Raw genomic sequence first — 25,498 nt, 5'->3', positions numbered from 1 at the left:
GAAAGATATGTGCACCTTTCGATAATAACGAACTAAAACATAACTAATAAAAAATACGATTAGTAATTTTGTTCTTTTGATATGTACAAATGTCAACAAAATTTTATTTATTATAAGAAGACGGAAATATTATAAGAAGACGGAAGTATATGTGATGCAACTCATGTTTATATAGAGTGGTTTTTATTAAATTTAGTTTTATAGACTTTAAATTTTATATTAATATTAGATAATGTGAATAAATTTTAATTAACATTATACATGCAATGTGTGAACTTGATATCATGGTGATTCCGAAATTAGTGTAATGTTTATGATATTAGCATATAAACTTGCCTTTGCAAATTCTACAATTACCGTCTAAACTTAAAAACTTATGATTTATTAGTATGGTCAAATCTGTAATTAATTATGCAAAATTACAATAGTCATCATTATTAACCGGCGGTTCTGCTATTTTGTTGTAGTTTATTTAAATAATTAGATTAATAAATACTTAATTAACAAACAAATTTAAATATTTAGTTTATATATGATTGCATTTAAAATAATTTAGAATATATTTAAGCCGTAACGTCAGCACGTCTATAGTACTAGTTTCTCCCTAGTGCAAAATAATGAACTTTCTTTCCATTATATATATGTAGGCACAGAAACTTCACATATATAGTGATAGTAATTTAGTGGACAACCTGGGCTAAGGCCTTTAAAAAGTCAAACGACATATTTGCAAATGAATAAAAATATATATATGTATTCTTAGAGATAAAAGGTCAAGGCTGAAAAATAAGATTCAATAAAAAACACCAAAATCAACTCTAAATTTAACACTAAAAATTTAGAATTAGACTTGTAAACATAAGCAGAAATGAAAAGATATAAGCTAACACTTTCTTTTGTATCTATGTATTTTAATAGACAATGTTGCCAGCTTTTTAACAAATATTTAACCATTCGTCTTATTTAAAAAAACTTATATAATTATTATTTATTTTGTTATAATTAGATTTATTACTTAATGTATTTTGATTACAACTTAAATTTTATATATTTGTATATTTTTAAATAAGACCAATAGTCAAATATATGAAAAAAAAATCAATGACATCAATCAATAACGCCATGTATTAAAATATAGAATGTATTAAAATATGGAGAGAGTAATTCCAATGCGGATCTCGAGCAGCAACACCAACACAAATACAGAACATAGATCATAAACATGCATACCTGGCCAAGGTTAAGTTGATGAGCAGCATAGAAAAGAGCAATACTAATAGCCTGAAACTTCTCTATATCTCAGAGGGTTCACACAGTACATATACTGTATTTTCATCCTTTACACCTTATACATATGCAAACAGAAAATAGAAGTTCCGAAAGAGAGTCACCTTTATCTGCATTCTCTCCAAGTCCGGGGGGAAAAATCGAGGGTTAAAGACCGGGAAGAAAGAAAAGGTTTGGTTATTCATCTGTTTAGTCTAAGGCCCCATGGAAAACACTTGTTAGGCAGATATACCCTGGTTATATGCACATCTACTTGTCAGGGGCCACTGGAACGGCTGAGCCCTTGTGCTTTGACGCCAATTCCACTAAAGATGGAGCACTCCGTGGGCGTGAACGAAACGAGTCACTCAAGGACCGCTTCCACCTCCTCGTGCCATTTCGCTTGCTGCTTGCGCCAATAGCAGACGAAGAGCGCGCAGTGTCAGGAAAATCCAAGTCAATCTTTGATAGGGTACGCAAATTCACTTGACGTTTTCTCAATGTGCTGTGCTTCTGTTCGTTGCCATCAAATAACCTGTTGCTTGAAGACTGTCTTAGTATGGTGTGAACAACACCATCATCGGTCAAAAAACCATCCTCCATACTATCACGCATGGCCAGGTCATCATATTCCTCATCAGACCTATTGCAATCTTCATCGACGGAACCTTCCATCTGCCATGCAAGTTACCAGAAAATATGTTTACACTGGATTCAAACAGTTTGTTAAGTAGGATAAAAGCATAACATAGCCAACAAATGAAAGTTCTCTTACCTAGGCTTCAGAACATCATCTTTAGATCCTCAAATTAGTTTGATTTTATTATTAATACTTAATATACCATAACACGCGTGGCCAGTTTGTTAAGTAGGAAAATCAAATGTATGATGGGCTGAATTGCCAGTTCAAACTGCCTTTACATTTTTTAATATGCTATGGACCTTTACTGTTGATATCTAAGCGTTCAGCTCTCATTATAGATAAGCAAAACTATCATCACCAACATAGGTTGAATGCAAGATTTCTCATATTTTTGTTAGTTTAAGAAAATATTAGTCATCTCAACAAACAGTAAGCTGTACCAAAAATAGGTGAAGATTAAGGTAACAGGCAACACTGTCTCACCTCATGTATCTCCCTTGTGTCTTCTTCACTTAGGTCCTCACTCCCTGAATTAGGTCGAACATCTGCTTCTTCTTCTTCTTCTTCTTCATCATCATCATCACTCCCAGATGCTGCTGCTGATTCTTTAATCTAGTCCCCCCAAAAAAGCACACAACAAAAGCAGAAAATAAGATTTCAGGTTGGCAGTAATTCCTGTATATTATTTCCAGTGACAATCACACGACAATGCAAGGAATAGAAGTGTTTACCTCTTTACAGTGTCCATCCAACCTCTTAGGAGAACCAGAAGAAGAAGTAACATGACTTCCAGTGCCTTCATTAGCATTCTCCCGTGACTCATTGGCATTTCCAGCTTGACTCGTACAGCCTGCATCAGTAGGCCAGGCACTTATTCCAAAAGTGCCAAACTGAAGATTGATGGTCTCTGCCCTTCCAATGTTCAGAGGCCCATATATTGGATCACCTACAGATTTCTTACTGCCATTTTCTGAATTGCATTTTCCATCCCCACTGCTGGATTCAACCGGCCAAGCCTTTGAAACAGATCCATCGACATTAACAATGGCCATGAGCTTTCTTGAGGATCCTAGCCTTTGAATCAATTTGAACATCCCCTTAGAACTCATGGAGTTAGCCATACATTGGTTTTTGTACTCCTCATTTACAACTGCTACTGTATTTGTAGCAGGGTCATATAACTGATCGCCAGCAGCTCTCCTACGGAGGCAGCTAAAGACGGTGGCATGGATAGAAGCCACACTCCGATCAACATTAGTGTTGTTCACCTTGGGAACTAGGTACTTGTCAGCTCGGCTGCAGAGGTACTCTTGGATAGTTCTAATGTTGGAAATGTATTTGACATACTTATTTTTTGTTGGGTCAAGTGTCATGTACTTTGCACGTATGGCAAACCTCTCAGTGTGCTTGCCCTCATCAGATATGTAGATCATAAAAGGTATTATGGAAGGATGTTTCCTCATTAGCCCCATCTGAAATATTAAAACAATTGATAACTTGCATAAAACCAATAGTGTCAAATTAGGAATTTAGGATAGATGAATGCAACAGTTAGCCTATAATTGCACTTGAATTAGTATAGTGTATTTATTGGCCTAAATAGACTAAACATGAGTTTGGCAAACTAATAACTGATTTGGAAGCACCTACCACAAAATTAAGGCTCAAGTGAACACCCTCAACAACAACTGATTCCTTGCGATCCTCCCAAGCAGTAATCAACCGGTCCAAACTATCGATCACCATCTCACTTTGTGCTTTGTAGCCCTCTATAGCCATTTGCTTCTTCCCAATTGGTTTGCCATCAGCTTTGTCATTGAGAGCCCTGGTTTTATCATAATCGATACTTGAGCTGCTTGAGCCTTTTTTGGCTTTCCGCCTAGCTTTTGCTTCTGCGACCGCTACTGGGTCAAGGCATTCGCCTGCATGATAGGTAGATGCCCAGAGAAGGGGATTTTGTTTCTCTTCAACAAAGCTGCGCATCATGTGGCGTATGGAATCGGTGGAGACTACAGTAGTGATTCCTAATCTGCTACCCTGTGGACAGAATGAAGTCATTATAAGCTCCAGGTTAGAAACCATGCACTTTGCTTGCTGCTGATTTGCATGTAGTGTAATGATTCTGCTTTTGTTCTGTTTTTATAGGTAAAAATATTGAACAGTAGCAGGGCATCCATCTACATGTCTAAATTGGATTAGGGGAAGAATCAATATTAGGCCGGTGGGATTGAAAGGCTGGTCCGGCATGAACAAACTAAAAGATGTTGCTGGTCCCAGGGAGATTGAGAGTGTGTATACACCAGAGAGAGAGAGAAAGCGACATGGGAGGAAGTGCACCAACCAGCAAGGTGGAAAGAGTAGACTTGCCACAGCCGCTGGTTCCGCAGAGAAGAATCGTGACAGATTCCTTCCTTTCCCGGATCCTAAGGCACACACAAGAAAAGGTAGAGATGTATGATGTGAGTGGCAATCAGAAGAGAAATGATGGAATCAGCAAAGAACTAGAAGAATAGAGAGAGAGAGAGAGAGAGAGAGACCTGCAGGCTCGGTGGAGATCAGCACGCTGGTCGGGGGCGACGTACTTGTAGAGGGCGAGCGCCTGGCAGACGAGGCGGAGGAAGAGCGGGCGCGGGACGAGAACGGTGGTGCGGCGCTTGTAGAGCTCGAACTGGAACTGTCTGGGGCTGGCCGCGTCGGCGTCGGCGGCGAGCTCGTAGCGCTGCAGGCCGGCGGCCATGGGCATATCGCCGGCCATGTGAGCTCGGATCTCGTCGAAGACCCTGGCGCTGATCTACGGAGAGCGGGGATCGTGATGAGGTAGGGAAATCGAAATCGAAATCGAAATCGGGAGAGGGGGGAAGAAGAAGACCTCGAAGGCGTGGCGCGGCTTGCATCCCATGAGCTGCAGAGTGCTGTGGAGGAGGGAGCGGGTGTAGCGGAAGGTGGAGGCATCGTCGTCGACCACCACAATGTAGAGGAGCTTGGCCTGCGCCTGCGCCTGGGCGGCGGCGGCCATGGCAGTCCGTCGATCGATCGATCGCCTCTTGTCTTGTTTCCTTTGCCTCTTCTTCTTTGAGAGGGAGAGGCCTGGGCTGGGTGGGGCAATTTCGTAATTTTCTCTTTGCCTTTGTATACGTGTTGCTGCTGTTGTATTTGCCCTGCGATGCCCGACACCACACCAGCACCTGACCCAATCCGACCCAACCCAACCCAACCACTTTAATGAGCAAGTAGTGGTAGATCTAATTTGTCTATAGTTAATTTAATTTATATAATAGCATAGAGTAAATAACTAATATTCAGTCTCACATATCATATACACATGTGTCTTGAACTCCGTATTACCGGTATCATTCTCGATCTCCTCTTATCTTCTTAAAATATACTTACAGTCAGTTTATAGTTTGCTATTATACCTGCTCTAAGTGTACTAGTGTGCTACCTCCGTTCTATAATAACTTTATTATTTAATGTCCAATGTTTGATCATTCGTCTATTTTTAAGAAATTTATAAAAAAACTTAAAAAAATTAATCACGTATAAAATATTATTTATGTTTTATCATCTGGGTTAAATAAAAATATTAATCATAAAAAAATTTCAAATAAAATGAATAGTCAAAACATTAAAACATCGTATTTTGGGACAGAGGGCAGTAGGACAGGAGGAGCCCTCCACTAAAATCTTTAAAGCAGCAGCTGCAGCCAGCATCGAATTGGAGATTGGAAATTGGGGCAGGATTTCGATTGGGGAAGAAGAAGAAGCAGCAGCAGCAGCAGCAGCAGACGAGAATATCAATTGCTCGATGTGCAGGTCCGGATCGGACGCATTACCCCCCGTCTCCTCCGTTGCTTCCCGCCGCTCCTCTATCGCCACCACCTCCTCGTCGTCGTCGTCTTCCCATCGGGGCCGGGACCCGCCTTCTTCCTCCATCTCCGCTAGCACCGCCAGCGCCGCTTCCTCCACCTCCCTCGCCGCCGCCCGCGCCTCGCTCCCGGATCCGCCCGTCCTCTACCCCTTCCACGAGCTCGCCGCCGCCACCAACAACTTCCTCGCCAAGCGCGCCCCCGCCTCCGCCTACTGGGCCTGCACCCTGCGCGGTCGCCATGCCGCCCTCTTCCAGCTCCGCGCCCCCCGCCTGCATACCCCCGACCCCAACCGTCTCACCAGGTACCATCACACCAGCCTCGCGCCTCTGCTCGGCTCCTGCCTCGCCGGCAACCACGTCTACCTCGCCTACGAGCTCCCCCCGGCGGCCGCCACACTGGCCGCCTGCCTCCGCAGCCCGCGTAACCCCAGCTTCACCGTCCTCCGCACCTGGCTCTCGCGCGTCCAGGTCGCTGCCGACGTCGCCCAAGGCCTCGAGTACATCCACCACCACGCCGGCGCCGTGCACGGCCGGGTCTCCACCTCCACCGTGCTCGTCTCCGACCCTGGGCTCCGCGCGAGGCTCACGCACATGGGCGCGGCCCAGCTGGCGGAGATGGAGGAAGATGAGGAGGCGTCGCGGGAGGCGGACGTGCGCGCCTTCGGGCTGCTGCTGCTGGAGCTGCTGTCCGGGGAGCAGGCGGCCACGTATCGGCTGGAGAGAAGCAGGGAGGCGGTGCTGCGGGTGTCGGTGGTGGAGACGGCGGCGGCGGCGCGGGCGAGCGGGCGGGTGAGGAGCTGGGTGGACAGGAGGCTGGGTGACTCGTTCCCGCAGGCGGTGGCGGAGAGGCTGCTGGAGGTGGGGCTGCGGTGCGCGGAGGCGCGGCCGGAGATGACGTGGGTGGCTGGCAAGGTGTCCAAGGCCTACCTCCACTCACGGGCTTGGGAGCAGACGCTTCGCCCGCCGCCCGGCCTCTCCGTCTCGCTCGCGCCTCGATGACCTTCCCTTCACTCTGGGCCTATCTATGCTCATCGGCCCACCAATCGATGGCCCATCTGGGCTTCTTTCATTTCGGTATACACTACTATTTTCTCCTCTAATTATTGCTTCTTCATTCTCCACTGGCCTATCTAGTTCCTTGGAAGAGGAAGGCAGCGAAAAAAAAAGAGGAAGATCCGTTCGTGCATACTTACTTTGTGTTTGACCAAACTCTGCCTTACGTGCGCGCTGCTAATACACTTCATTATTATTTCTCTTTCCCCCCCCCCCCCAATTGTCTTTGGATGAAAACATGCTGCTACTACTTTTCTTCTCTTTGAGTCTGACCAGCACGGAATAAAAACAGCAATGCCACTTACTGTACCAGGGTGCATTTGACCATCTACATATCCGTCCGTATAAGCAAGCTAGCTAGCTTACTTGATTACTACACTACATAGCTCTTGCATTGGTTGAGGTTCAACCTGACAGTAACCATTTCTTAAGTTTGACCTGAGCCTGCTTCTTCCTTGTTCTTAACCAAACCCGGCTGCCACAACACAATCATACATGCATGCAACCTGGTCACCCGCTGCATCCACAGTAGTACTACTACTCGCTGGAATTATTATTACAGTTAGTTAGTTTCTCATGGGAAAAAAAACAAACGACCATGGAATTAGGAGCTCGCTGGAGGAGCATCTATTTTGACCCTTTTCGCGGTATTATACACAGGTTGATAGCTATATTCTGTCTGTAGTAGTAGTTCGGTCAATTCAAAAGTCGCACCTAGCTTGAATGCACCTATCAATATAATTAATTATAATTTAAAATATAATCGATGTGTGTACACTGTTATCTGGTCAAGCTGAGAAAAAGGAAGAAGCTTAGATACTCCCTCCCGCCGATTATAAATGTATCTTATATCTGTTTTATACCGGTGCACAAGAATTAATTAAGAAAATAATTCGAAGGTGTGGTTAACATTTAGCAGTATTTATATATTTATGTACTCTTATATGTGTGTTATACTAGCGCATAAGAGGGATATAATACTAGTATTTATTGTGCAAACAAGAAATAAGGAACGATGAAAATGTAAGTAGGAAAAAAAACAAAACGAAACAACCTACCTATGTTTACAATTTATTCGGGGGAGTATTGAGATTTTAGAAGCCAGCAATGGAGGAAATGATTAATATATTTGACCTGGGAATTAAAAGTTACTCGGAAGGAAGCATCTGGGTTTGTTCCTCCGGCCTCCCATCTTCTCGATCGAGCGGCCGATCGATGTGTGTTGGTTCAATTCAATTGGTTGATTCGCTCCGATTAATTAAATTTCTAAGTACAATAAGTATATTATACGGAGTATCGAATAATTCTCCTGGCGGGCAAAGTCATGATCATGCGTGCATGACTGTATATCAGTAAGCTAGTAATCGCTCCAGTTATTTATTTATTTAAGATCGTTGACTATATATAATATATATATAATTTTTATCTTATTTTAAAAGGTTTGTATAAATATATAAAATTATAAATCATGCGTAAAATTACTTTAATAATAAATAAAACTATAACAAACTAATTAAACAATTATATAATTTTTTAATGGGACGGATGTTTAAACATATATTCAAAGGTAACTAGGTTAACTAGTGGTAACTTAACCGATCGTTGGAACAAGGGAGCGAGAGCGACGGAGACAGCAAACAAGTTGCGGGCCCCATTGCCGGCCAGGAGCTAGATATAGATAGATACTCTACTAGATATTTTGATCTCGCTGCTGGAGTACTATGTTTCTTCTCCATATATGGACCTACAGTTGCATGAAGAGGTAAGTATGTAGCTAGTACGCATCAGCCATTATCGACGATCAAATCATATTGATTGTCTATGATCAACTCTGTCTGTCTGCTACCCAAACATACATATATACAAATTCTATCAGTTACTAGGAGTAGAATGAAACAACACCACACACTTGCATGCAGCTAGCGGTGAGTGGACTAGTGGAGCCGTGATTACTTAATGAAACTAGCTTTTGTGCATTGTTATCATCATCACATATTATATAGTGGAGTAGATGTTGCTTGTATGTAGTCAAACAGAGGCTGAAAACACATGGGAGGTGCATTATTTGTTAATAAATAAACTATGCATGATTTGTTGTATTCCATTTCCATACATGTAGCTTGGGCTGACCCGGCCATGCATGGACCAATTAAACGGCGCGCTGACCAGACTGCGTCCTTCCTCCTCCTGTTCATGCCTGCAACAGTGCGTTAATAATATTGTATTACTACTATACATATATACGTACATACTCCAAATTGTAATTAGTGCTGACAATTAGTTACTAGTCGATCGTTCTTTCCAACAATCGCACACGAGTGTATACGAATGTAATGTTACTGTCCCACGTACTGGCAGTGTCAATGTAATGCACATGTGCATGTAACCTTGGATTTTCCGTCCTTTGTGTAGTATATCAGTGGAGCCAGGTACGGCTGTTAGAGATACAAATGCATACGGTTAAAGATAACATAGTTCAATAAAAACTCTAGAGATAAAAAAATAAAATCCTAGAGAGATACAATAGAATATTTATCTTGTACTCTAAGTTTGTATCTGCTATGTACGATATAAATAGACCCGTGAGAGTTAGTGCAATATACAAAAGATCATAGATTTCTCTCATCCAATATTTTCAACAACGGCTGGTTTTGAGATTTTGCATTTGGTTTTCGGGCTGCTTATTACAAACGCCGACTTATTTAATGTCACGTGTGCATTAATACAACATAAATAAACTAACTAAAAGTCCAAGTGAAAAGTAAGCCATCAGACTGACTCAGATTGAGCGAAACTGGATTGATCGTACCAAAGCATGCATACAATTAACTTAATTGGTTCCTGCGGAGATATGTTCATAACATTGATTAATTGTCTGAACCTTTGAACAAGAGTTAATCAACCATGTATCCATGCACTGGTATCGATGGATCTCCAAGTCATAGAATACATATGTCTCTGCATGCATGTTTGGATCGATCTATTTGTTGTATCTATCCATAATCCCATCTGGAGTACTACGTAATTAATGGTACAAAAGTGCGCACGTATAAATATATGACGACGACGACGATGGAGTAATATATAGGATGGTGCAGAGCGTTGAGTATTGGAGTATACAGGAAGAGGAAGAGGTTGATCAGTGCAGAGGCTAAGCTAAGCTAGCAATGACGATTTGATGACGTTGGTTGTGGTGGAGTGAAGAAGTAGGTGGAGGAAGAAGAGGAGGAGGAGGATGACTCAGACAGCCGGAGAAGCTCCTCCAGATAGTCGGCGCCCAGGTCCTCCAGCTCAACCACCCCCGGGCCCGTCGGCCGCTGCTGCTCCTGCTGTTGTTGCTGTTGCTGTTGCAGCAGCATCTGCTTGGTGGGCTTGCGGCGCTTCCGTATGGAGTGGCGGCGCTTGAGGGCGAGTACCGGCGAGCCCCCGGCGGCGCCGAGCGCGAGCGCCTGGAGCGACTCCTGGACGCGGTGGACGGGGAAGTTGAGGACGGCGGAGGCGCCGCGGACGGAGAAGGCCGCCTGGTCGTAGGCCATGGCGGCCGCCTCGGGGCTGTCGAAGGTACCGAGCCAGACGCGGGCGCCCTTGCGGGTGGAATCGCGGATCTCGGCGGCGAACTTGCCCCATGGACGCTTGCGCACCCCGATCAAGGTGGCCTGCTGCTGCCTGGGTGGCTCTGCCTGTGCTGCTGGTCCGGCGTGCCGCAGCTGCAGGTGCATGACGTCGGAGTCGTCGGAGCTGGAGGAGGAGGAGGAGGAGGAGGAGTCGGGCTCCATGTCGGCCATGAGGGAGGTGAGGATGTGCATGTCGACGTCGCGGTCGCTCATTTCCGGCGGCGACAAGCTGTTGTTGTAGTGGCTGTGGCTGTGCGGCTGCATCCTGCCTGCCTGAAACCGATGAAATTAACGGAGGCAGAGGCAGAGGCAGACGGAGAGGTATTTTGGGTTTGGAGGTGCAGCCGGCGGGCGTCGACGTGTGGCATCGCGCTCTTTTTATAGGCGCCAAAAGCCCCTCAAAATATTATACTCACGATACTACACCAAAAACAAGAGGAGAGAAGAGATGCTATGCAATGCTAGTACTCCTACTGTGGATTGACTAGTCTTCCCGCCCACCCCACCCCACCTCACACAGGGAGGAACAAGAAGATGAATGGATGGAACTATGGAAGAAGGAAGATGATGGCTGAGGGCACGTGAGCGTGGGCCCACCTATCCGCTGACGTAGGGCGGCTGGATACGACAACCCACCCTTGCGTCTCACGCCCCTCATCCTCTGCGCCGCAACAACACCTGATCTGCTTCCTCCAACATACACCATCGCTAGGGCTGCCTTCTTTTCCTTCGTTCTTATTACCACTCTTTTTTTTCTTATAAACCAAAATTTAAATTTTAATCTTAAATTTAATAGTTTTTTAATTGTTTTATTTTTTAGCCTCAACCTTTAAATCACTAAAAACACAAATATGAAAGAGTCTTATTCATACATTATTTTTCTTTTACAAAACAATTACCCCCTAGATTTTCTTTCGGCTTTGCGCTTCCTAAACTACTAAATTTTCTATATAAAAGTTCATCATTTTTAGTATATTTTCAATTTGTTCGGTAATTAATTTCATCGTTTATACAATTAAACATCTATCAAAATACTAGATAATCTTTCAGTCACAACAGTACACAACATCGCTATTACGATTAATTAAGCATTGCCTAGTATAAATTTAAAATTAAATTTTATACTATTATATCTGCTCTATATTATAATATTCATTGTTCTTCCTATATTCATATCAATACTAATATATCTGAATGAAACACATTGTCTTTGTTTTAGATAAAATAAAAAAGTTTAAGACAAATTAATTTAACTTGCATACTCAACATATGTAATTATCTAAGATCAAGAGCCGCACCAAAACCGAACCTCACAATTATGAATGTAAGAGAGGGCGAGAATAACACAATTACTCAACAGGGGAAAGAAGAATATACCCATTGCAGGTGTTCCTCACTGCTAATTGTCACAGTAATAATCAGATCAGCATATACATTAATTTTGTATAGATATTTGATAAAATACACACGGACGGTTACTGATAAAGTCTAAAATCCGCAGTGTATATTAATTTCGTGAAGAAAAGAGAAGGACAAGTGTGTTCACACGTACTCCCTCCCTATTTTTATTTTTATGTATGACACCGTTGACTTTTAGAATTACGTTTGGTCATTCGTCTTATTCAAAATTTATGTCCAAATATACAAAATTATAATACATACTTAAAGTTCCTATAACAATAAATCATATTATAACAAAATAATTAATAATTATATAATTCTTTTAATAAGACGAACCTAAAAGTTAACCACATCATATAAAAAAAATGAAGGGAGTAACTGATTCCAAAATGGTAGGGGAAGGTAGGGTACCAAATTAAGCTTTAGAATGGAGTATGTTGGTTCCAGGAAGCAAGCAAGTTAAGCCAGGAGTAAGCTGCATGAATGCATCAGTGATGATGTCAATTCACCGGGAAGGATGAGTATATTTCTTTTTCTTTATTTATTTATGCATCTATGAATTTTGGTATATCAGACATTTGAAATTAGACGAACTTTTATTAAACAGTAGTATATATCAATTCAGGGGGAAGGAGGAGCGCTCCTTCGGTACTCTTAATTAACACCCGTACACACATATACTTGTGATATAAGTACTTGTATAAGGTTGCTCCTAGCTATAGTATCAGCAATCTCGTCATTATAAAGTGGGCAAAATTCTAACTAACGTCTACAATCTTGATCACACCGTTGACCGCCCAATTAGCTGGTTTGCTTCTCGTATGCATATACGGGGATGATTGTTTGGTTTTTCCAAACAAAAAATAAGTTGTGAAAAAACTTTTATACGAGTATTCTTAGTGATATAAATGTCAAGGCTAAAAATAATCTTTGATGAAAAATTCTAAAATTAACTCTAAATTTAAGGCATAAAATTTAAATTCTGGCTTATAAGCACAAGCATAAGTAAAAAAGATAGGGTGTATGAATCTTGGTATATCAGACATTTGAAATTGAAACTCTGTTGAGGCCTTTACACTTTAGGTCGTTGCTTTCTTTTTATTTAACGATACTGACGTTGGAACGATGTTTAATTATTCATCTTATTAAAAATTTCAAATAATATTATTTTATTGCAAGTTGTTTATAATAAAAGATACTTTAAGCACGATTCATAATTTTTCATATCTACACAATATTTTGAATAAGCCAAATGATCAAATTAAATCCAAAAGTTGATAGGGTTAAATATAAAAAACAGAGTGAGCAAGTTTCTAGCCCAACTACAATGCCAAGGTTCAAATAGAGACTTAATGAGGTTGGGTTTTGTTAGATGAAAAATGAAAGATAGTATGATTTTTTGCTAGCAACTATAGATAGTCCTGAAAAGACTTCACTTTTTTTTCTATGTTCAACATTTGGTCATCTATCTTATTTAAAAAGATTATTAAAAAATTAAAAAAACAGCGTAAAATATTATTCATGTTTTATCATCTAATAATAATAAAAATATTAATCACAAAAAAATTCAAATAAAACGATGAGTCAAACATTATATAAAAAACTAAAAAATAAACTTTCCTTAAGACAGAGGGAGTATTTTTATAGTAGAAATAATGAAATTAATGTTTACAAAGTTAAACATCTATATTATAAATATGAGATGATCAATTTATACATATTAAAAAATACAATGTTTAGCAGTTCGGCAAGTATACATGCATAGGAAAAAAATAATCTATATTGTTTCAGTACAGACGAAAGCAGCCTAAGTCCTAGCCGGCCTCACAAGGAGAGACATATTATTATGTTAATTTATCGCTGGAAAATTATGAACAGCTGTGACTAGCGGGTAAGTAGAGGAGTAATTAATTAAGCAGGGTGAGCGAAGGCAGCGCCAAGGGGTCCTTTTTCTGGGGGTCAGGTTATTGAGATTGAAATTATTAATTGGCTATGTTTGAGGGGCACAGAAAATGAAGGATCATCTGACGATAGATTGATGAGTTCCAGTAATTTTTATGTAATGTATTGCATGGATTTATATCGATGTTAATTAAATTTAGACATATTTAGTGCATTAATTAATCAGATGGCAAGCTATGAGAACTCCATGCATTTCATTGTCGGTCTCTATCGTCTCTCTCCAAAAAGGGCAAAAGGGGCGGGTATATTAGTGGTAGCTGGTATATGTATTACGCCACTGCGGCACTGTACAAGAGAAAAGGACACGTTTTAAAATACTACACTGCACCAAAAGGAAAACAAGAAGAAGAGTGCGCACACACACACGCCCAAAATTCCTCCGCTGTCGACGTCGATGCTATGTTGTGTGTGTATATATACACACTTTTTAATGTTTGTACACTAAATATTTTAAAACATAAAAATCGTCAAAATTTTATAAGCTTGACCATGCCACATCCGTTCAAAAGAACATGAATTATATATGGGAATGGAGGGTGTACTAGCTAGTATTAGCTACCAACGGATTTGGGATCTGTCTACTTAAAAATTATTGTCATAAACAAACATTAACCATGTTCTCATTTTTAAATTATTTAAGAGTTTATAAGTATTAATGATTTGATCTTATGCACCAAAGCGACTTATAATATTACACGTGATATTGTTTGGATTTTGACAGACAGATATGTAAAAAATGGACGTTGTGTTTTAGGGCCATGTACCAGGATATATTATCATGTCGATGATGGTGCAGTAATTAAGTACAGACGGTTAAGCCTAGTGTGAGCGTGGAATATATATTTAATTGGAAATTAACTGGGTTGATCAGTCCAGCCGCTTTTATGTGAAGTGATTAATAATTGATTATATTAGTAGGAGTATATAATCTGTGAGGTGGGAGAAAATAAATAATTAATAAGTGGATATGTTGAGTCAGTGGCCGGAAGGGAGGAGCGAGCAGAGCGGAAGCTTCTTCCCCTTCCGCGAGCAGGGCAGGGGCCATGGCTGGCGGCGGCCAGGGGCGTTGAGATGCAGATGCAGGTGCAGATGGACGTGGACGTTTCTGTGGCCAGGTGCGTGCATCATACATACTACATGATACAACACTGTCAGTCCGTCTAGGTAGCTACTTAAGCCGGCCGGTAATTAATTGTACGACGCACATATATATACATATTGCTCTCTATATAACTTTGGTAGCAGCTTGCTTGAAATTTCTGGGAAACTACCTATACTGTTGATAGCCGGCAGCAACCAGCTGCTCACCTTTCATCTGATCGAGGGTGCTGCGAGGAATTGCTGGGAGGAATCCTAACGAGAAACTGTTATCTTTGTGAATTGCAACTTTAATGGTGGAGTTATGTGATCCGTATTTTAGATCTTAAGTGATACACCAAACTAAGATTAACATCAAATATTTGTATTTTAAAAATTTTGGGACTTACATGATATCTAGGTCCAAGTACAAGGATGACTGATGTATTTTACCCCATATATATATATATATGCTAGCATAATGCTCGTGCTTCATCATGGGGATAAAATTGATTATGTCATATAAAATTCTATTAAATTGTTATAAAACCAAAGATAATTCCGTACAAATATATTACTATATGTGTAGTTTAAATCTATAATATGTATGAGAAGAATTCAAATGTCTTGCAGTAATATTTTTAAGACTGATGTAGCACATAATTTTCCCCATACGACCCACTCCCAGTGACTCATCGCACTTCCTAGCCTTAGCACCGGCTCTGGCAACATAACATAGCTAAGCCAAGCAAGATTAGACAGTAGTGTACTAAGCACATACTAATCAAGAACCGAGCCGAGCAGTAATCAAGATTGTAGATTTATCCCATCACCCAGGGGCCAGGGTCCAATGAATCACCATCCACCCCACCCAGCTCCAGCTCCAGCTCCATTGCTCAATCAAGCGCGCACTTCCACTCAAGCCTGCAGGGAGAGGCCCCCAAAGCTGCTGGCGGAGTGGATCGGCACCGTCGTCGGTCGTGGCCCAGCAGACTGTCCGGCTGCCCACATATATCCTGGGATGGACTACAGTAAGCCCAATGGGCTGACGTACCCGGACAGAAATTTCTCTATTTTTTAAGTAGAGTATAGGTATAGGTATAGTTATAGAGATAGATATAAAACATCTTACACCTATGGCATGGCATGGTGGTGGTGTCGTCGTTGCGCGGGACGAATACAAAATGCGTGGGCCGTTGCAAATAGAAACTACTACCTCCGTTATGCGTTTCATAATGTAAGATTTTCTAGTATATTTTAAATTTATAGATATCAATGAATCTAAACATATATATATATATATAAATAATATATATTGATTATTAGATGAATCTAAGCATAACAAAAACATCTTACAAAACGTTAGGAGTATAGCCTAACTAGTCAGCGGGCATGACAGCAGTCTCACGAGGAGCTCTTGGGAGGAGAAGCAGGCTTCCAAAATCTGGTATGGTTCTATAGTCGATTTGTTTAAGGAAACAAGCTCATCTATGTATGAAAAATATTGAATTCAAAAAGGATTTGAGAAGACCGTGGTAAGACAGTTTTTTTTATCATTACTTAAAAATATTTTCCTGTAATTAGGCAGGACTAATTATTTCTCTTTTCTTATTAGAAAAATCTTATCTCATGTCCGAGTTGACTCTTAGGACCTGAGGGTATAATACGAGCACCCGGGACAAGTAAATGATCTCATCCGATATTACAATATTGGTGCATCGTCACCTTAATTAATTAATTAATTAGAGGGGATCATCGATCAGGTTATGCTTTTAATTAACTTATTCTTATTTGTAGCAAGTGCGTGGGAAGGGAAACGAATCCGATTGCCCTAATATGATGATTATTGGAGTATTAAGAATTAGATTACCTACTACTAGCTAGTATAGTAGTTAATTAAGTACTATGTGTTTGTTCGCACGTGCGAATATTGTGCATTCCCGCGCGTGCTAGCTAGCTAGCCTTTTACTAGTGCATTTAGGTTCGTACGTACGTGCTAATAAAATATTTATCCTAATGTGTAATCCAGGCAGCAGGGAGTCGATCTGAATGTCACTTTCAGCAAACTGATGGAGTATATATGTCGTTGATTAATATAATCATTCTCACTTTAACTATATCCTAAATCAAACTTGATAATAATTTTGTCTTTAATTTTAACCGAGTTTATATAAAAATATCAAAAATTTATTTAGTGATGGTTTTAGTGAAATTTATTTGATGTTGAGTTTTTTTATTGAGGAAGGCCTAATGCCACCCAATTAATTTCCATTTAAGGAAACATATTATTTTTTTGCTTGCGAATGTTAGGACAAACTTGATGATGTTGACTTACAATATGAAAAACTAGAGGAGTAAGTTTTACATTTTTATAGAAAAAAATAATTGGAGTAAGTTTCAGTGATATGGGTTTGAGTTTTAATATAATTTTTAAAATAAGACAGAAGATTTAAAAGTTAATGGTGTCAAATAAAAAGAAAAAGGAAGTAATAAGCTAAGAGAAAGGAGAAGAGATAGCGACGAAAATATTTAGAACGAAGTATGATGCAGATGGTGATGCAGTCAGTATGTGAGGTGGACGTTCCGGTCTAGAATTAGCACCTAGCAGGTACGTATGTTCAACGGGAGCCTATTGTTAACTCCATCTCAAGATATGTCAGCTATTTTATAATAATACGTAAAGTCATGTGTGTTTTTTCATTAATATAATAAAATATTTCTGCTAGTTTTCTTTTTATACAATTTTTAAGTTTCTTTTAATAAATACTAATAGTCGACTCTAAGCCGTAACATTTTTTTTCTCTTTTCTTCACGTCACCAGATTTACTTACGTGATGATTAAGAGAGTGAGGCACCTTTGTACTTGCTCTAACTACGCAAATTCACTGGGCGCTAAAATTAGAAGCCTGATCGATCGAGGTTAATTAATAATTAATTAATTAGCCTGGCTTGGCAACAAGTCAAGATCGACGATGTAGAGGATGATATCATCCTACGTATGCATATGCATATGTATATACGAGGGAATTGAAGGGCGGCGTCAAGCTAAGGTGGCTACGAGAGGTAATGGAATACATATTTTTTTCCGTATACTACTCCTCATACCAAAACAAATCAATTTTTTACGTTTTACTTATAATATTTTACTCTTCATCTTATTAAAAAAATTTTACGATTCATATTTTTGTTTTTATTAGATGATAAATCATGAATGATATTTTATGTGTGACTAATTTCTTTTCAATTTTTTAAAAAAATTTAAATAAAACGAATGTTTAAACGCTGGACACTGAAATTGAAAGATTGATTTGTTTTGGGACGAATGAAGTACTCTGTCTGTATCGATCGATCGGTGATGCATCAACGGACGCATGCATACACGTACGTACATATCCATCGTGCGTGCACAATTTAACCTACCAAAACACGAAACGTCACATATACCTACCAAATACAGCATATATGCTAACTGATCCGTATGTTACCTTGGCACTACGTATGTAGGTTTTGCATGGATCCATCATCGCTCGTACATCGGCCCATAGGTCAGACCATAGTCATGCACTATGTGTAGGGTTGGGCGTGGATCAGCTAACGAATGGCTTGAGTATCTGCTTGTTATCATATTATGGATGCCTTATCATTAGGCTGTCAACGAGCCGAGCTTGAGCGAGCCAGCTGTCTATGCTTGAGCTCGCATAAGCTCGAGCGAGCCTACGAAAACTTCGATGTTTTTAGGCAGGCTAAGCTTGAGCTCGGTTAGACTCGTGAGCTCGGCTCAAGCTCAATTTAAATATATGATATAATTATTTTGAATCCAACACTTAAAACATTAATCTAAAATCTTGAGATCATTAACACCCCTGCGCACGAACTCTGCGGTAAAGTTGATAGGATTATTTGAACCTTTCTTAGAGCATCTCCAACAAGAGACTAATATGAGTCCCAAAAATTAAATTTTGGCATTAGAGACTAAAAACACACTTCAACGGATGTCCAAAAGCACTCCTAAACTTTTAGCATCCCCAAGCACATGTACCTTTTGAGCTAAATTTTGGCCTTCTACTGAGGGGTTCCTAATACAACAATTTGTCATCGTTGGGAACGATCCCGGCTAGCTGCTGCCGCCATCTCCCTCCCCGTCAGCTTTATGGCTGATTGATAGATTTTGTTAGTTGATGTACCTAAATAGAGGTTCTATGATGTAGCTCGGTGTGGATTGTAATCTAAAAATATATTGATGTAGTACACTGAAGTATTGTAACAAATATATACTAGCTTATAAAACTTATAAAGTTTTTATGCACACAAGCAGAATGATTATATCTAGCATTTTACTCTAAAGTAGAATACCAATGATTTTAGTTGAGACAAAAGATTAACGTGGCCTATTTCAAAAATTTTGGGAACCAATTATAGGGCCACTGTTGGAGATGAGGGTGTTTTTTGACCCTAAAATTTATTGGCTAGCCCTAAATCTAGAATTTTTAGGAGCTAATTTTTAGCCTTCTGTTGGAGATGCTGTTAAAGAGGAGAGGATTAAAAAAAAAAGGCAACCAGTTAGTTAAGCAAAAGAAAAATGAAAGGGAGGAAAAAAGAAACCGATGGAGGAGCATACAAAAGGAGAAAAAATTCCGCACGCGCCGGGTCCACCTGGCGTATCCGTTTCCCACCTCACCTCAAATAATGGGTGGGAGCCCTTTTAAAACCCCCCGCCCCGCGCGCTTCATTCATTCCCGCCTCCATTCCAAGTCCTTGGAGGACCGTCAGCTAGCTCGCTCGATGGATAGATCGCAGGAGGGTGAGCTGGTGGGCAAGTACCGTGGCGTGCGGCGGCGGCCCTGGGGCAAGTTCGCCGCCGAGATCCGCGACTCGAGCCGCCACGGCGTCCGCGTCTGGCTGGGCACCTTCGACACCGCCGAGGAGGCTGCGCGCGCCTACGACCGCTCCGCCTACTCCATGCGCGGCGCCAACGCCGTCCTCAACTTCCCCGCCGACGCCCACCTCTACGCCCGTCAACAGCAGCACCACAATAATAATCAGAATAATAATGCCTCCTCCTCCTCCTCCTCCGCCAACAGTACTACTAGGCCGCCGCCGATCGAGTTCGAGTACCTCGATGACCAGGTGCTGCAGGAGATGCTGCGAGACGACACCACCACCAACAACAACAAGTAGCTGCTGCTGCATATTTCCTTGCTGCTAGCTGCATCCTATCCTATCCTATACTACATATGTATGCACGCGCCAATTAATTAACTTTACATACATATATGGAGCAGTATAGAGAGTAATTAAGTATTTTGTGTTCTACGAAACCCACCGCACCTGGCCTGATCGATAAATGGAAATGTATTTCATTAATGATTGATGAATGCAAATGCATGGCATATATGCAGCATATATACTAGCTAGCTAGCTAGTTCAGCCGCCATGCATCTTCGATTAGTTCAGTTAAAATTAATATTAAGTCCTCCTCGATCGATCAATCGATCTCTAATCTCTTCTTCACCAGCTACTAGACCTGCACTAGTAGCTTGGCATCACACGGACATTAACTACTGTACATTGCATTGCACCACGTACGTACGTACTGATGTTCTTCCAAATTACGTGACTCCTCATTTAGCAGCGGGAAGTCATGAATTATTCTATATATATATAATATTCGCCCGACCTGAATCGATCGATCGCCGCCGGCCGGCAGCTAGCTAGCTAAGTGCATGTAGTAGTATATACTAGCAGGTATCGATCGAGAGAATCGCGAAAGAATCTGAGTGTGGACTACTAGAAGGCAGGTAGAACAATCCAGATCGAGTGCATGCATGAACGAATGCTGCTGCTGCGATCGCTGCAAGAAAGTTCCTGGAACGTATACACATATTATTATTGTCCTTCTTTTCCTTTAATTCTAGAGGCCAAAAATCAATCGATCGATCACTGCCTATCCCTTCCCTGCTTAATTATTTGTTGCACCTGCATTTATACGTACATTTGCATGCATCTACGACGCACTCCATCGATCAAATACTGCACTACCAGGACACACACACACACACACACACACACAGATATATATATATATATATATATATATATATATATATCAAAGTACAGTGTCAAGTTGGCCCAGCTTAAAACGATATACACCAGGCATAAACCTTCTTAATCATATCCTACTCTTGTAACGGCGCACCCATTAGTTAATTATCAAGACACACGCAGGTAACTAGGATAAATATATTAACTTGGTATATGTCGAAATTGTTTCTTCAACTTAAGAATATATATGATATGTATAGACAATAGTACTGTAAATATAATACACGTACAAATGCCTCTATCCATCTTCAAATCAGCCTACACTGATCATGCACTGACAAAATTAATATGCATGGTTGAATAAATATGCACTGACAAAATTAATATGCACTGACAACCCAAGTGTGGTACTTTTTTTACTCCTGAGGAAAGGGAAAGGAAGGGAAGGAAATGAAAACATAGTTGAGTTGGTTTACTACTCGATCATGTATATGTACTTATTTATGTTCGGCACGTGATGGGTTACCATGTCAATAAACAATTAATATGCATGGTTGAATAAATTAAGCTAAGGGTAGTAAGTACGTGCATATATATATGTGCGTCACTGCGTGGTTAATTAGGACATATGACAAAAAATTAGTCGATGCATATAAAAATGGGGTGTCCTGGTCGTCAGGGAGAGGGAAAATGGAATTAAGCAGCTGACTCGACTAATTAAGGTAGAATTCAATGTAGACGGCTTATCTAGCTTAGCTTTTGCTACCTCCTCGTCTCAAACAAAATTTATCTTTTTCACATCCCACACATATCAACATATAATCAAATGACTAAAATACACTTGGTTTTTTTAAAATTGTAATGTATTTATCTTCTACTATCTTAGACTTTAACAAACTTGGTATTCTTTTTCTAAACTCAGCAATGATGACGTATTTATATGACAAGCAAAATAACCACACACAGAGAGACAAAGGGAGTAATTTAGAGCTAGGTCTATATCTTTTCGTTTGTATTTATACTTAAAGTTAGTATTTTAATTATTTTAATTTTAATTCTAGAGTTAATTTTTAGTTTTTTATATCATGACTTTTTTTAGTATTTGCTTTTACATCCCTAAAACATATATATATATATAATGTAATTTTACTGATAAATTAATATTTAATCATTAATTAAAACGATTTGCTTATTCTTAATAAAAGCAAATTAAACACCGGAAGGCAGGGGGTGTGCGTGAGTCTTACTCTTACCTAGGTAGGCATGGACGTCATGGAGTGTTGTTGCAGGAGGCGAGGCCGAGGGAGAACCTCAAGTAAGGTCAACGGTGACCAAAGTGCGCTGCGGAGACATCACTCCCCTCTCTCTCTGCTCTAAGGAAACACGTCATCCCATCCAAATTAACTGGGCTGGTCCCGAAACAAAACAAAAGGCCGTCCATGCGTAATGAGTATTTGGGCCTTTAAACTAAACTGTTCGGCCCAAAATGTGGTCCACTGGTCCTCTTCTCTTCTCTTCTTCGACGAGGCGAGAGTCCTCCGCCGCCGCCCCCTCTTCGGCGGTAGATAGACTGAGAGTAAAGTAGCATGGCGAGGAGCCTCCTAAACCGCGGCCGCCGCCTCATTAGCCACCACCGAGTCCCATTCCTTCCGCCTGCGCTCTCCCGCTGCCTCTCCCCTACCGGGACCGGGGCCCCATCGCAGCCGTCGCCGGATCACCACCACAACAAATCAGATAGTACCAGCAGCAGCAGCACGGCATCGGAGGAGGAGGACGACGAGGGCGCAGCCCTCCCGTGGAGGAGATGGAGGCCCGACGTGGCCTGGCTCTCCAAGGCCCTCGAGCCAGCACTCCAGCTCTACAACCAATACAAGCCTCTCCTCACTGCCACTGCCACTGGTTCTTCCTTTCATGCTACCTACTTACTTTCTTCTTCTTCTCCATGCTGTATCTGAATCTGAACAACAAACAAACTGCAAATTGCAGACAATATCCCCGCGAGCACCCGCACCTTCAGCGAGATCCTAAGTGACCTCCAGCGGAGTAAGGTTAGCATCAAGGACTGGAGCCTCACTGATCTTACCATCGGCCTCTACCTTATCTATCTCAGCCAAGCTTCTGCAAAGGATGCTCAAGCCTTTCAGGGTGTCCATATATCCTCTAGTGACAAGGCGAGCATTCTCTTCCCAATCACAACCAACCCATTCCGCGTTTACTATTTCTTTCGACCGTTTACCATGCACCTCTAACTAACAGTTTCTAGGTTCAAGAACTGGTTTATCACCTTGAGCTTGCAAGAGGTTGCTACAAGGGCAATGCAACTGGCCTTGCACGCCACAGTATGCTTCGCAAGCGGAATGTTCTCAAATTCATCAAGGACTCTAGTATTCTGAGACCTGGTTATTACATTGCCATTGATCCTCGCACTAAACTGGTGATCCTTGGGATTCGTGGAACTCACACTGTTTATGATCTTGTTACCGATTTGATTGCTCTAAGTGATAAGAAAGTATCACCTAAAGGTTTCTCAACACACTTTGGAACCTATGAGGCCGCCCGATGGTACCTTCGCCATGAGCTGGGAATTATCAGAAAGTGTTTGGAAAACCATAAGGTGGAAAACTCAACCTCTTCAACTTGTGCCACAACTTTTCTTGGTTGTTATATATGCTTATTTTCCTTGATTCGAAAGCAGGACTACAAGTTGCGCCTGGTAGGACACTCCCTCGGAGGAGCTTCAGCCGCATTGCTTGCTATAATGCTAAGGAAGAAATCAAAGGAGGAACTTGGATTTAGTCCTGACATTATTTCAGCTGTTGGATATGGAACCCCACCTTGTGTCTCTAAAGAAATTGCTCAAAGTTGTGCAAGCTACGTCTCAACTGTTGTACTGCAGGTAATAGCCTAATAGGGGTGATTGTTTTGGTTTTCCTGGAAAATAATTTGTGAATAAAATTTTTATATACGTATTCTTAGCGATCTAAAAGTCAACGATGGAAAATAAATTTCGGTGAAAAAACTTCAAAATCAACTCCAAATTTAAGATTGAAAATTCAAATTTTGGCATAAAAGCATAAACAAAAGCGAATAGATGAGGGTGAATGTTTGACTCTTTTTTGTAGTGACATACTATTTCTGATATCTTTGACATTTTCTGCTTTTTTTTCTCTAGGATGATATCATCCCAAGGTTAAGCGCAGCTTCACTGGCAAGATTGCGAGCCGAAATACTCAGAACAGATTGGTAAGCATTGGCTTTAGTTGATGCAGCTTTTATGGAGAGTGTGTGATTGTTCTCCTTAGTGGGATGATTTGATGACTTGTTGAAATAGTTCTTGTTTACCCCTTTGAATGGTGTAATCGTGACATGTAGCGTACCTTTTGGCCGCATGTTTGTGATTTGCACTCATAGTTCTGAAACATGAGCAACATCATGACACAACAATAAAACACAAAGTGGATGTAACTATGTAGACAGGTGTTTGAATCATGTTCTTTTGTAGGGTAAGTGTTTTGGAAAAGGAAGACTGGAAGCATATAGTGGACATTGTGACCAATGCTAAGCTTGTGGTATCATCAATTCAAGATGTGGCACGCAAGCTTGGTGATTATGCTAAAATTGTGACAGTATCGACTAGTTCTGGTAAGCTCCCCTTGCCTTTTTTTATTTTGCAAGTGCCAAGTGACTCATTTTCTCTTTTGTGTGTGGGGGAGAGGGTTTTGGGGTTAGTTTTGTACTGAATCTGGCATTGGTTCCTCTTTGTCTGGTTAGATGCCGTCAAAGATCCAGATAGAGCCCTAAGCTCTAGGGAGGTATTGTTACCGAACAGTAAAGAGGATGTGTTTGTGCCTGAGGATCTGTTCCTTCCTGGGACTCTGTATTACATCAAGAGGGATATTGAAGATATAAACGGTGTGGAGGATGAGTCGTATACGCTGTGGAGAGGTGATGCCGGGGAGAATTTCCAGAGGATACTGTTATCTGGCAATTTGATATCCGATCACAAATGTGAGAGCATATATTACGCTCTGAGAGATGTGCTCAAGACATTGCCGCTCCGGGATGACAAGTACTAATGACTTTTTCCTTTTCTTTTTCTTTTTATTTTTATCAACTCTCAACCAATTAAATTGCGCACTCGAAGAGGCTGGATGAATCGAGCGGGCAAAACATTTTTTTTTTGTTTGGGAAAATAGAGTTTGTTGTACAGTTTTCTGTCTGTAAGGAAAGACAGAGACGAAATGCTAAGAATGAGCTTCTAAACAATACTTTTGTCCTAATCATCTAGATAATCCCTCCTTGAAAACAATCTGTTTTCAAACGCTACATTTTTGTAGTGAATTTTCACAGGAAACAATGTTTTAACTATCTAGAAAAACAATCTGCTTGAAATGTTCTATATTCTTGCTTGCAGTGAATTTACATGAAACTGTTTAGTTCCTCGTTATAATTAGCTAGAAAAATAATCTGCTTGAAATGCTAAATTCTTGCTTGCATGAAACTGCTTAGTTCCTCTAAAAATCGTCTTATCTATATAAGATTAGCGGCAACAACAAAATCGGGTTACTGCTA

General features: G+C 40.8%; 4 protein-coding genes across 4 annotated transcripts; 2 read left to right on the top strand and 2 right to left on the bottom strand.

Annotated features, from left to right (window-relative positions):
• Positions 1-1,127: 1,127 nt before the first annotated feature.
• On the bottom strand, positions 1,128-5,931 carry LOC102721394 (P-loop NTPase domain-containing protein LPA1 homolog). The gene is made up of 8 exons (XM_006661516.3): positions 5,743-5,931; positions 4,779-5,094; positions 4,447-4,700; positions 4,251-4,332; positions 3,560-3,946; positions 2,641-3,381; positions 2,393-2,521; positions 1,128-1,941 (listed from the first exon to the last, which is right to left on the bottom strand). Exons 1-8 carry the CDS (start codon positions 5,811-5,813, stop codon positions 1,537-1,539), a joined length of 2,385 nt encoding a protein of 794 aa, XP_006661579.3. The 5' UTR covers positions 5,814-5,931; the 3' UTR covers positions 1,128-1,536.
• Positions 5,932-9,481: 3,550 nt separating this feature from the next.
• LOC102721109 (ethylene-response factor C3-like) lies at positions 9,482-10,782 on the bottom strand. Its single transcript, XM_006661515.3, has one exon. It carries the CDS (start codon positions 10,706-10,708, stop codon positions 9,992-9,994), a length of 717 nt encoding a protein of 238 aa, XP_006661578.1. The 5' UTR covers positions 10,709-10,782; the 3' UTR covers positions 9,482-9,991.
• Positions 10,783-19,666: 8,884 nt separating this feature from the next.
• LOC102720827 (ethylene-responsive transcription factor ERF096-like) lies at positions 19,667-20,062 on the top strand. Its single transcript, XM_006661514.1, has one exon. The coding sequence runs from the start codon at positions 19,667-19,669 to the stop codon at positions 20,060-20,062; it is 396 nt and encodes a 131-aa protein (XP_006661577.1).
• Positions 20,063-22,477: 2,415 nt separating this feature from the next.
• Positions 22,478-25,306, top strand: LOC102711562. The gene is made up of 7 exons (XM_006660949.3): positions 22,478-22,825; positions 22,913-23,097; positions 23,190-23,540; positions 23,622-23,822; positions 24,099-24,169; positions 24,429-24,568; positions 24,698-25,306. Exons 1-7 carry the CDS (start codon positions 22,513-22,515, stop codon positions 25,000-25,002), a joined length of 1,566 nt encoding a protein of 521 aa, XP_006661012.2. The 5' UTR covers positions 22,478-22,512; the 3' UTR covers positions 25,003-25,306.
• The last annotated feature ends 192 nt before the right edge of the window (positions 25,307-25,498 follow it).

This window comes from Oryza brachyantha, chromosome 9, assembly GCF_000231095.2.
Source record: "Oryza brachyantha chromosome 9, ObraRS2, whole genome shotgun sequence".
Taxonomy (NCBI): Eukaryota; Viridiplantae; Streptophyta; class Magnoliopsida; order Poales; family Poaceae; genus Oryza; species Oryza brachyantha.
The sequence above is the reverse complement of the archived record's forward strand: the minus strand, read 5'-3'. Positions and strand labels throughout refer to the sequence as shown.